At 38.2% G+C, this 12,009-nt stretch overlaps 1 protein-coding gene across 3 annotated transcripts in view; it reads left to right on the top strand.

Moving 5' to 3' along the window:
- Nucleotides 1-12,009, top strand: part of GPR107 (G protein-coupled receptor 107) — a 90,586-nt gene that overhangs the window by 34,950 nt on the left and 43,627 nt on the right. For all 3 annotated transcript variants that reach the window (XM_078150004.1, XM_078150006.1, XM_078150005.1), the window contains exons 13-14: nt 2,010-2,140; nt 9,378-9,421. In XM_078150004.1, coding sequence (XP_078006130.1) covers nt 2,010-2,140; nt 9,378-9,421 — 175 coding nt within the window. The remainder of the gene's footprint in view (nt 1-2,009; nt 2,141-9,377; nt 9,422-12,009) is intronic.

The raw sequence follows: 12,009 nt of genomic DNA, 5'->3' as shown, positions 1-12,009 counted from the left end.
TGGTTTCTCCCCTCCACATACACCGCTTAGTTTCATTTTAGACTTTGTTGTAATCCATTATTGTTTTACTTCCATGATTTTGAACCCAGGAATTCCTCTCTTGCTTGGCCTCATTGTTCTTAAACCTTTTTATCCTACTACAGTTTCCAGTCCCTCCGTTCCATCCTGTTCTCCTCCCTGTTTGGCTTCACTTCCTTCTCACAATCTTTACCCAGTTTCTAGTTGATCAGTTCAGTTATATGTTTTCAATCTTGACTCTTTCCCCTCCTTGTCCTGCTGCTGTTTTTGTGCTGTCAGTCCTCATCCCTGGATTACTCTCCCCTCTACAGTCAGTGCGTTAATTGACAGGACTTTGTTAAGCACCTAGTATGTGCTAGACATGATACTAAGTACTAGATGAATGAAGATATAAATGAAAAAGCCCTTACCCTCAAGAAATTTATATTCTATAGGGGGAGACATCATGTACACATACAAAATAAATGTAAGATAAATACAAGAACTTCTAAACTGTTGAATACCATTGGTGGAAGTTATACCACCATTTCAACTGAGCTTTCCCTGCCATGCAGCAAAATGTTTATTTTTCCTTGATTGACATTCTTTCTCACCCCATCAGCAGCCATTCCAAATATTCTTGCCTGTCTTCAAGCCTCCAGTGCCTATTCTACCTTCTGTCTCCTTAGAGCAGTTGTTTCCTGGGGCTCTGTGCTGGACCCTTTTCTCCTTTTTCTCTTTATGCATGCTTTCTTGGAGATCTCTTCAACTCCAGTGAGTTCATTTATCTTTATACAGGTGTCTCTCAGATTTGTGTATCCAGCTTTAATCCAGCTTGAATTCTAGTCACACACTGTTAGTTGCCTACTGCTTATCTTTTCCTAGATATACCATAGGTATCTCAAATTCAACATATCTGAAAAAGAGCTCATTATCCTTGTCCTCTAAATTTGCTTCTCTGTCAAGCTTCCCTATTTTCATTGAGAGCATGACAGTCCTTCTAGTTACCCAGATTCATAACCTCAGAGTCATCTTTGACTCTTTACTTCTTATATCTGTTCAGTTGCCAAGTCTTGTCCATTCTACCTCCATAACATTTCTCCATCCATCCCCTTCCATTTACATAATTACCACATAGTATCTGAGGCTCTCATCACCCCGTACTTAAACTATTGCAGTAACCCTTTGATGGGTTTCTCTGATCCATCCTCTCCCACTCCAGCTTACCCTTCACACATCTGCCAAAATAATCTTTCTAAGGTACAGGTCAGACCATGTCACCCTTTTGCTAAACAACTTTCAGTGGCTTCCATTTGCCTCTAGAATAAAAGCCCTTTACAGTCTTGCTTCCATTTACCTTTCCAGTCTATTTTGTGCTTCCATGAACTCTGTATTCTAGCCAAATTTGACTGGTAGCCATTCTGATTAGCTCTTCCATAGGCCCGCCTTGAAATCCCTCTGCATTTTTGCTTCTCAAAAACCTTGTCTTCCAAGCTAATGCTATGTGCTGTCTTCTTCTAGAAGTTTTCTGGATTCTTCTCCCTCAGTTCCTGACTCAGTAAGCTCTTCGAGGACAGTCTTTTTCATTTTGTCTTTGTATTCCTGGTGTCTACCACAGTGCCTTAAAATGAATTAAAGCCAGCTTTTTCAAACTGTGAGGGAAGAAATAGGAGTTTTGGAGCTTATGATTTTCATCCCCCTCACCCCCGTATCACTGATATCACAGTTTCCACAATATCAAACCTAGAGGAGCTTCAGTTTCCAAAAATCTGAGACCCATGGAAGGGTCACCCTGGGTCCATATAGTGTAGGAGCTGTGGCCATGGGCCATAAAGTGCCAACTGCTCACCTGCTAGGAAGTTTAATCTGAGCTAAGGCCCAGTGTGCCTAAAACACGAAGATTGAGTGGGGAGCTGGAAGTGTGGGTGTCCAGTTCTCCTGCTTGGCTGCTTCTCCTGGGTCTGCTCCCTCCAGTGACCCTTCAGGATTCAGTGACTCATCATGTTCTGTAGGTCCTGGCAAATGTGGCCTACATCATCATAGAATCAACTGAGGAGGGAACAACCGAGTATGGCTTGTGGAAAGATGCTTTGTTCTTGGTGGACCTGCTGTGCTGTGGAGCCATACTCTTCCCAGTGGTGTGGTGAGTAACCCAGGAGTGCCCCATCTGCAGCTTGCAGAGTCTCGGATAGTAATTGACGGGAGGCTGAAAATGTAGGCTCATTAGTGATACAGTGTACATTTCCTAGATAAAAGAGCTCCATTAAATAGCATTTTCTTGCCAAGAAGAAGAAAAGTGAAATAGATAAAACTAAAGACAGATTTCAGCATGGAAAAAACTTCTTCAGCATAGTAACCATCTTCAGAATGGTTAGCTTTCTCCAGAGCACAGTGAAAAAGCAATTAGCTTTTAGATTTGTTTCTTTTAATTTGCTTTTATTTAAAGACTGTGTCCTGAGGTAGTAATAGATATAATGTTTCATGTAGTTAAGTAAATGATCTTTAGGGTGCTCCTGTCTAAGGTTCAAACAGTCAGCAAGCATTTAGTGTCTGCTCAGTGCCAGTGCCAGTGCCAGTTTCTGTGCTAGGTCTGGAGGATACAAAGATGAAAGATGAGACCATCTCTTCTCTCAAGGAGTTTATGTTCTATCAGGGGACACAGCATACACACACACACACACATACACACACACACACACACACACACACACACACACACACACACACACACACACACACACACACAGTGGTTAGGGAGTAAGGGCCTTGGTTGTTTCAAGAAGGAAATGAGGCATTCTTTGAGATGGAGGTGAGGAGCAAGTGCATTCCAGGCACAGGTGATGGCCACACAGATATGGAAGATGGACTGTTGTGTGTGAGAAACAGAAAAACCAATTTAGTTGGACCCCGTAAAGTACAGAAAGAGGAGTAATGTGTAAGGAGGCTAGAAAGATAAGTTGGGTTTAGTTGTAAAAGGCTTTAGAAGAAAAAATAGAGGAGTTCCTATTTCATACTGAAGGTAGTAGGGGATCGCTGCAATTTATTGAGTGGAGGAGTGATAGTCAGATCTGTGTTTAAGGAAAGTCCCTGTGGTAACTGTATTGAATGTGGATCAGAGCGGGAAGAGACTTGAAGTAAGACGAGCAGTGGGAAACTATTGATGTTAAAACTGGCGAGAGCTGGTGAGAGCCCAAGCTTAGGTGGTGTCTGAATGAAGAGAGAAAAGGGATCAGATGTGAGAAATGTTGCAGAGGTAGAAATGGCAAGATTTGTAACTGATTGTTTATGTAGGTTTAGGGAGAATGAGGAGTTGAGGGTAATGCTGAGGTTGCTAACCTAGGAGACTTGAAGGATGGCAATACCCTTGACTTACAAAGGGAAGAACAATAGCAAAAAGAGTTTGACAAGAAAGATAAAATGAATTTTGTTTCAGATATGTTGAATTTGAAATGTCTCTGGGATGTGTTGTTTGTAATATCCAAAAGGCAGGAGGAACTAGATGAGTTCAGTTCCTGAACTGGATGTGAGACTTGGGTTGGTTGTATAGATCGGTGAGTCATGTGCATAGAGATGAGAATAAAATAGATGAAAGCCAATGAGGTCACTAGGAGGGGGCAGTAGAGAGCAAACCAAGAAGAGGGCTCAGGACAGAACTTTGAGTTACACCCAGTGAGGGGGTCTCGTGGATGATGGAGAGAGCAGCTTAACTCGTTTGGTTAGATCACGGTGTTAATGAGGAAAGTGTGATGCTTCTGTGGTGAGTTCAGTACTTAAATGGGTTACTTAAGTTCATTGTGTTGCATGGGCCTGGCCTGCACCCTAATCCCCAGCCAATCTCCCTTTTGAAAGATTTCTGTTAATTCCAAAGACAAATATGAAAGAGTGTATGAATCAGCGCAGAATGTTTTGTAAGTTTTAAAGTGTTATATAATTTGCACCTTTTATTGTTATCTTAACACATACTTAGATTTGAGTACTGATTCTGGGCCCTTAAAGTCACAGAGAGATTTGTTTATTTACTTGTCTACCTGGCTTCATTTGCACAGCCAGGAATCCCTCAAGTGGGAGGGTCCCAGGAAGGAGCCATGGAGTTAGAGAAATAAATTTCTTACTGCTAGATTAAAATTTTTCTTTCTTTTAAATAAACACACTGGAAATTATTTTTTTCTTTAGGTTTTTGTTTGTTTGTTTTGCTCTAACTCTATGATTTCATAGGTGTAGAGAACTCCCAGTGAGGGAATTCTTTCTACTAATGTATACGTGCGACTCTTCAGCTGCTTATAGTCTCAGAGGGCTGCTTGGCGCACTGAGAGGTTCATTGACTTGCTCAAGTCACACAGCCAGGATATGGTAGAAGTAGGTCTTAAATCCAGGGTTTCTTGGCTGCTTCACATCTGCTGCACTAGAGGTATGAAACTCACAGAAGAAAACACTCCCAGTGCTGCCAGAACCAGATTAAAATGTGATTGTAAAATGTTTTAAAAAATAAATAAAACCACAGTGTAGACAATGTTAATTTGGGGTTTTCTAAGTCAATATGCAGCCCATATGGATTCATTTCTGTTTGAGTTTGACACTGCTGCATTATAACATGTTACGTCTCAAAAATGCTATGAAATTGGGGGAGGGAGGACCCAATGGGTGGAATCACTAAATGCTAAAGAATTGGTGTTATCATAAAACCATTTACTCTACTCTGTTCTTTGTGTAAGTGAAGGGTGCCAGCAGTGTAGAGACCGTAATTCAAAAAAACCCAAAAAACAAGACCTAGTCTAATTAGAAATAATTACCATTAGGTATCATATAATAAGTACCATACTGGTAAATTTAATTTAAAGTTTAATTATAAAAATTAGGTGCAGGTGAATAGAAGTGAATCAGATAGCTACTAAGACATCATTAGGAAATGAGTTAAAATCTCAGATTAGTGAAATTCTGACTGTGAAAAAAATATAGTACTAAGACATTATCTGGTTAATAAACCATCAGGCTTTGCTTTGGGGTAGCTTCTGTCACTACTTAACATGTCCAGCTTGGATATGAGCTATGATGACTTATTCTCCCCACTGGTAAATGTTAGATTATCTTAAGGTCACCTTTTATCAACAGGCTGTTAATTGATTATAGTCTCTGACGTTTATTTGTTTGTTTTTTAATCACATCCAGCTCTTGGCAGAATTTTCTCTTCACCGTTAAGCAGGGCCAAATGGTCAATTGCTGACTCTCCTAACCAACCAGCAGAGGGCATCTCCATGTCACTCACCCTAAGGCACTGTATTTGGTAAAATATTGCAGTGAATTTAAAGTTTCTCATCTTTAAAATGATAGGATTAGACTAGATTATTTTTAAGGTTCCTTTGAGCTCTAAATCTGTACTCCAGTGATCCTATTAAGACATAATCAGGACATATATAGATACAACTACAATATACTTTTTATAGAAATCAAAGAAGGCTTCAATGATTAGAGAAACATTTCCTTGGTTTATGCCAATCTAATAAATATGACAATGCTAACTAAAATAATTTATGGTTTTAGTGACATCAGTCAAATTACCAATTGTTTACTTTATGGAATTTGGCAAAATACTAACAAAATTTATTTGGAAGAATAGTGAATCCTAAGGAAAATAATGACAAAAAGTTAGGAAAAAAAGGGCCTAGCATTACTAGGTTGCAAATTATATGTTAGCAATCATGAAAAGTATTTGGTATTCGTTTTTAAAATAGGAAAAATAGGTCAGTGAAACAAGTTAGACAAGAAAGACTCAGAATCAAACAACATAGTAGCGCAATGATTACTAAACCTAAAAACACCAACTACCATGAAAAAGAGTCCACATTTGACATGAACTGCTGGGAAAACTGGAAAGCATTTTGGCAGAAAATAGGTTTAGACTAGTACCTTGTGTCTATGTAAGCTTCTGATAATTGACCTAAATGTGAAAGGTCATGTCATTTAAAAAATTAGCAGAGAATGATAGGAGGTACTTTTCCAAATTATGTCTAGGGGAAGAATTCATAACCAAATAAGGGATGCCTTCTATATGAAGCCTTTCTTTACCGCCTATTCACTAGTGTCCTTTCCAACCCCAAATTTACTTTGTATTTATTTCATATGTATGTTGTCTCTCTGTTGACAATATATAAGTTGCTTAAGGACAAGAATTGTATTTTATCTTTGTTTTCCCAGAACCTAGCAAAGTGCCAGGCACATAGTAAGCACTTAATAAATGATTGTAAATTTATTGATTCCTTATAAATGACAAAACAGGTAGTTTTTATCGTATAAAATTATTAAAGCTTTTGTTTGAACAAAATCAATGCAGCAAGAACAAGAAGAGAAACTGTTAAGTAGGGGAAAAATCTTTGCATCACATGTCTTTGATAAAAGTCAAACATCTGGGGCAGCTAGGTGGCGCAGTGGATAGAGCAGCCCTGGAGTCAGGAAGACCTGAGTTCAAATCTGGCCTCAAGACACATAACCTCACTAACTGTGTGACTCTGGGCAAGTCACTTAACCCCAAATGCCTCACCAAAAAAAAAAAAGTCTAATATCCAAGGCATACAGGGAATGACATAAAAATGTTAGACTATGAGCCATTCCCCAATAGGTAAGCAATTGAAGGATATTAGTTTTCAGAAGGAGAAATGCTGTATGGAAAAAATGGTAGAAGTCCCTACTATTAAGAGAAATGCAAAATAAAACATCAGATTACATGAATGATACAAGATGGAAAATAGTGTTAGCGGGCCATGGAAAGAAAAGCACATTAATGCACTGTTGGAGGTGTGAATTAATCCAGTTGTTCTGGAAAACTATTTGGAATTTTATAAGAAAAATACTAAACTATTTATATTCTTTGGTATCAAAAGGCAGCTAAACTCAGATTAAAAGCAATGATTGACCTTGATTCTAAGACATAGGAGATGAAACACAAGTTTGTCCTCTTGGTAGATATGGTTGTTATGTTAGGTAACTTTTGTGTAAAAAATAGAAAAGCATAAATAAAACTTTTAAAAAATCATAATTGGGTTCAGCAAAGTATGGTCTGCAGCCTATTTTTAAATGAAGAATTTTCTTTTCCGTTTTTAAATAAAGTTAGGCAGCCACTGGATTTGGCCCTTAGACTCTATTTTGTTGGCTCTGAATTAGAAGAATGTAGATAGATGCAGTTTGCCCAGATTTTAGGGAAGTCTTTCATACTGGAGATGTGTGACTTCAGTGGCAGTTCATTTCAGTGGGTTCAGACCTGGTTTAATGGCGAGAACCAAAAAGTCTGGTTGTTTAATGGTTAGAATTCTCTTTGAAGGAATTCTGTTTTCTGGTGCCCCACAACCCCATGGACGCTGTTTAACATTTTTATCAGTGACTTGGATAATGGTATGGAATGGCATGTTTATCACATTTTCAGAGGACAAAAAGTTGAAGAGATAGCTAACACATTGGATAGACAGTTAGGTCCAAAAAGATCGTGACCATTTAGATCATTGTGTCAAATCTAATAAGATAAAATTTAGTAGTATTAAGTAGTTTTAGCCTTGGGTTAAAAACAATCAGCTTCACAAGTATAAGATGAGAGAGGCCTGGCTACACAACAGTTCATCTGAAAGTTACATGAGGTTTTTGCCTGCAAACTCAGTATAAGTGAACAATGTGATAGAGTATATAGCCAACAAAAGTAAATGCAATCTAGGTTCTGTTAAGACCAATAGAAAGTCCAGAACAAGGGAGGTGATATCCTATTGAACTCTGTCTCCCCTAGTCAGATCATATTTGCAGCGTTAATTTTCAGGAGCCTTATTAGCAGTAACATTTCTAAGTTGGAGAGTGTGCAGAAGAGGGCAGCCATCATGGTAAAGGGTTTCAGAGTCATGCTATGTGAGGATTGGTTGAAGGGAATAGAAATGTTTATCATCCAGAAGGAAAGACTTTTGAGTGGGAAACCTGATAGTTGTGTTCAACAGCTTGAGAGGCTGTTGAATACTGTGTAGTGGCAGTGACCAGTCTTGTCCCCTGAGAAGAGATAGGAAGCTTTCTTGGAAAAGTGGAAGACTTGGGTGCAGTGTTATATATGCTATTAGATTTTCTGAATCTGTCAGTTAGTTTTGCTTTATTCTTTTTCTTTGTTCCCTAGGCAGGGGAGGGAGGTTTGTGGTTGGAGCTTGGCTATCATCAGGGAGGGCTTTTATACACTTGGAAGTTTGAAATAGAAAAAGGCTTGGGGGAATGCAGTTAGATGTCTTCACTGAAGCTATTGAAAGTCTTCCTATTCCAGCTTATTCTTTGCTGTGGTGACTGTGGACATAGTACTTTATATCCTTTTAATTTTGGAGTCTTGTTCTCTTTAATTCTGTCATAGTAAAGTTGTTTTAACTATGTTTTTTGTCTCACACATGCTTATTGAATTTAAAACAGTGAACTTGCTAGAAGCTTGGCCTACAATATGGATATATCCAGAAATGGCTAATGCATAAACAAAACGCATCAATAAAACCATTTTTTTAAAGAAAAAATAAGAATATATCTGATGGATATCCATAGGCAACACTGGCATCCAGACAGTGTCCAGAGGCAGCTAAGTGGTTTAAAGGATAGAGCCCTAGGCCTGGAGTCAGGAAGACCTGAGTTCAAGACTGAACTCAGATACAGCCTAGCTGTGTGACCCAGGCAAGTAACTTAATGTCTGTTTGCCCCAGTTTCCTTAATTGTAAAATGAAGATAATAACAGTGCCTACATCACAGTGTTGTTGTGAGGATCAAATGAAATAAAAGCCCTTACCACAGTACCTGGAATGTAGAAGTTACTGCATAAATGCTTATTTCCTTCCACTTCCCTTTCATCAAGAGGGCCTTCATCATACACACATGCTACTCCATACCCCTTTAAAAAAACAAAAAATTAAACAATATTTGAAGGGGTAATTAGGAGGTTTTGATTTGTTCCCAGTGGTCAGAATTAGGAGCCAAGGAAAGAAATTGCTAAGAGTCAGATTTAGGCTTCATATAAAGAAAAACTTCCCAATGCATAGAGCTCTCCAAAAGTGAATTGGGCTGCTTCTGGTTAATGGCTTTGTCCTCAGTAGAGGCTTCAGACAACAGCTGGACAATAACTGTCACATATGTAGTAGAGGAAATTTGTGTTCACATTTGACTTGTATTAGACGGTCTCAGAGGTCCCTTCCAGTTCTGGAATTCTGATTTCAAATCCAGCCTTTCTTTAAAGACCATTTGATCCACTCTCACTTTATTTTGAAGATTATGTATTTGAGGTCCAGAAACATTAAAGAAATTGCCCCAAATTATAGTTAATGGCAGAGCCTGAGAAAAGAAATGTAAATTCATGAGTTAACTTGTGCTCACTGAATATTTATTTTTAGGTCAATAAGACATTTACAAGAAGCCTCAGCAACAGATGGAAAAGGTAAGTTCATTTATTTTTGCGACCTCTTTTCTGATGCTTGAGACTCCATTAATTTAATAAGTTTGAGACTTTCCTGTACTTTTTAGTTGATATTGAGTGGCAGCATAGGAAAAACGATTTGTTAACAAACTAATGTCCTTATTTAGTGGCAATCAATGGAGATTCCTAAAATGAGTGTTTTTGGTTTTCCAATTGCCTGGCAAGCCAAGCCAGCTTTAAGTTGGGTTCATGTTGTTTTGTAGAGAAGCTGGTGTTCAAGATTCCGGGAACTTAGCTGCATGTGGGGGCTGGGAGGATTACTGTTTAACAGAATGACTCATTTCATCTCTCCTCTTGAGGGTGATTTTCACCTCACAAACTGAATTGGGAGCACAAAATCCTGTCCCTGGGTGAGGAGAGGTAACATGTCCTTGTGAAAATGGAGTTCAGAGGGGTATGTGTAAAGCAGCCCTTCCTGCTATTTTCCTTCACAGTTGATATAACAAGCTGCAGAAATAGATGTGTCCCTATTAATTTAAAATTATGACTTGGATAACCAGAAAGGACTTTTAAAATTTGCTGATTTTAAACAAGGGAGCAATTAACCTTTGCATTTTTTCCCCTTAAATTTTTTGTAACCTGTTTTGGTTTTGTTTTGGGTTTTGGGTTTTTTTTTTTAATTTTGTTTCCCAGTTACATGTAAAAACAATTTTAAAAAATTCTTTAAAAAATGTTTTGTATTCCAAATTCTCTCCCTCTGTCACCTTCATTGGGAAGGCAGGCAATTTGATAAAGGTTATATGTGTGCAGTCGTGCAAAACATATTTCCACATTGGTCATGTTGTGAAAGGAAACCAAGAAAAATAAGGCAAAAGAGTATGCTTCGATCTGCCTTCGGCCTCCATCTTTCTTTCTTTGGAGGTGGATAGCATTTTTCATTGTAAATCCTTTGGACTTGTCAGATCATTGCATTGCTGAGAGTAGCAAGTCTTTCATAGTTGATCATCATACAGTATTGCTGTTACTGTGCACACTGTTCTCCTGGTTCCAAACATTTCACTTTGTATCAGTTCATGAAAGTCGTCCATGGTTTTTCTGAAAGCATCCTACTCGTCATTTTTTATAGCACAATAATATTCTACCACAGTCATATACCTTGTTCAGCCATTTCCCAATTAATAACCATTGCCTTGATTTCTAATTCTTTGTCACCAGAAAAAGAACTGCTATGAGTATTTTTTTACATTTCCTCTTTTTTAAAAAATCTTTTTGGGAGGGGATAGAGCTCCGGACTTGGAATCAGGAAGACCCGAGCTCAAATGCGGCCTCAGTCACTTGACACTTACTAGCTGTGTGACCCTGGGCAAGTCACTTAACCCTGATTCCCTCACTAAAAAGCAAAAAAAAAAAACCAACCCAAAAAACAAACAAGCAAAAAATCTTTTTGGGATACAGACCAGTAGTAGTATTGCTGGGTCAAAGGGTATACATGATTTTATATTTGGGCAGTTCCAAATAGCTTTCCAGAATGGTTGAATCAGTTCACAACTCCACCAACAGTGCTTTAGTGTCCCAATTTCCCACATTCCCTCCCAACATTTGTCATTTTTCTTTTCTGTCATATTAGCCAATCTGATAGGTGTGAAGTGGTATCTCAGACTTGTTTTAATTGGCATTTCTTCAATCAGTAGTAATTTAGAGCATTTTTTCATATGACTATAGATAGCTTTGATTTCTTCATCTGAAAACTGCCTTTTCATATTCTTTGACCATTTATCAATTGGGGAATGGCTTATATTCTTATAAATTTGACTCAGTTTTCTGTATATTTGAGAAATAAGGCTTTTATCAGAAACATTTGCTGTAAAAAATTTTTCACTTATGATTACTGTGTATTTCCCTTCATCTTATTTCTTCCCCCTGTATGTCCTTCGCTCTCTCTCTCTCTCTCTTTTTCTCTCTCTCCCCCTCCCTCTCCCTCTCTCTCTCTCCCCCCTTTCACCCTGTCCCTCCTCAGAAATGTTTTACTTCTGATCACTGCCTTCCTCAATCCACTCTCCTTCTATCAATACCACCTCTTCCCCTTCTACGTGTAGTTCCCTCTTTGAGTCAATTCTGATGACAGTAAGGTTCAAGCATTCCCCCTTCCCATTTCCCCCTTTACTATAAAAGCTCTTTTGCACTTCTTTTATATAAGATAATTTACCCCATTCTACCTCTCCCTTCTCCCTTCTCCCAGCGCATCCCTCTTTCTCACCCCTTAATATTATTTTTTTTAGATATCATCCCATCAGTCATCTTTCTTTCTTACTGCACCTTAATTTTATTATGTTAGATATTATCTCGTCATAGTCAACTTATACCTATGTAGACTCTCTATGTAGACTCCTTCTAACTGACCTAATAATGATAAAGTTCTTAGGAGTTACAAGTATCATCCTCCCATGTAAGAATGTAAACAGTTTAACCCTGTTGAATCCCTTATGATTTCTCTTTCCTGTTTATCTTTTCATGCATTTCTTGAATCTTGTATTTGAAAGTCAGATTTTCTATTCAGCTCTGGTCTTTTCATCAGGAATGCTTGAATGTCCTTTAATTAAATATCCATT

Source organism: Phascolarctos cinereus, unplaced genomic scaffold (genome assembly GCF_003287225.1).
Source record: "Phascolarctos cinereus isolate Bilbo 61053 unplaced genomic scaffold, phaCin_HiC Scaffold_2;HRSCAF=192, whole genome shotgun sequence".
Taxonomy (NCBI): Eukaryota; Metazoa; Chordata; class Mammalia; order Diprotodontia; family Phascolarctidae; genus Phascolarctos; species Phascolarctos cinereus.
This window is presented reverse-complemented; position numbering and strand designations above follow the sequence as displayed.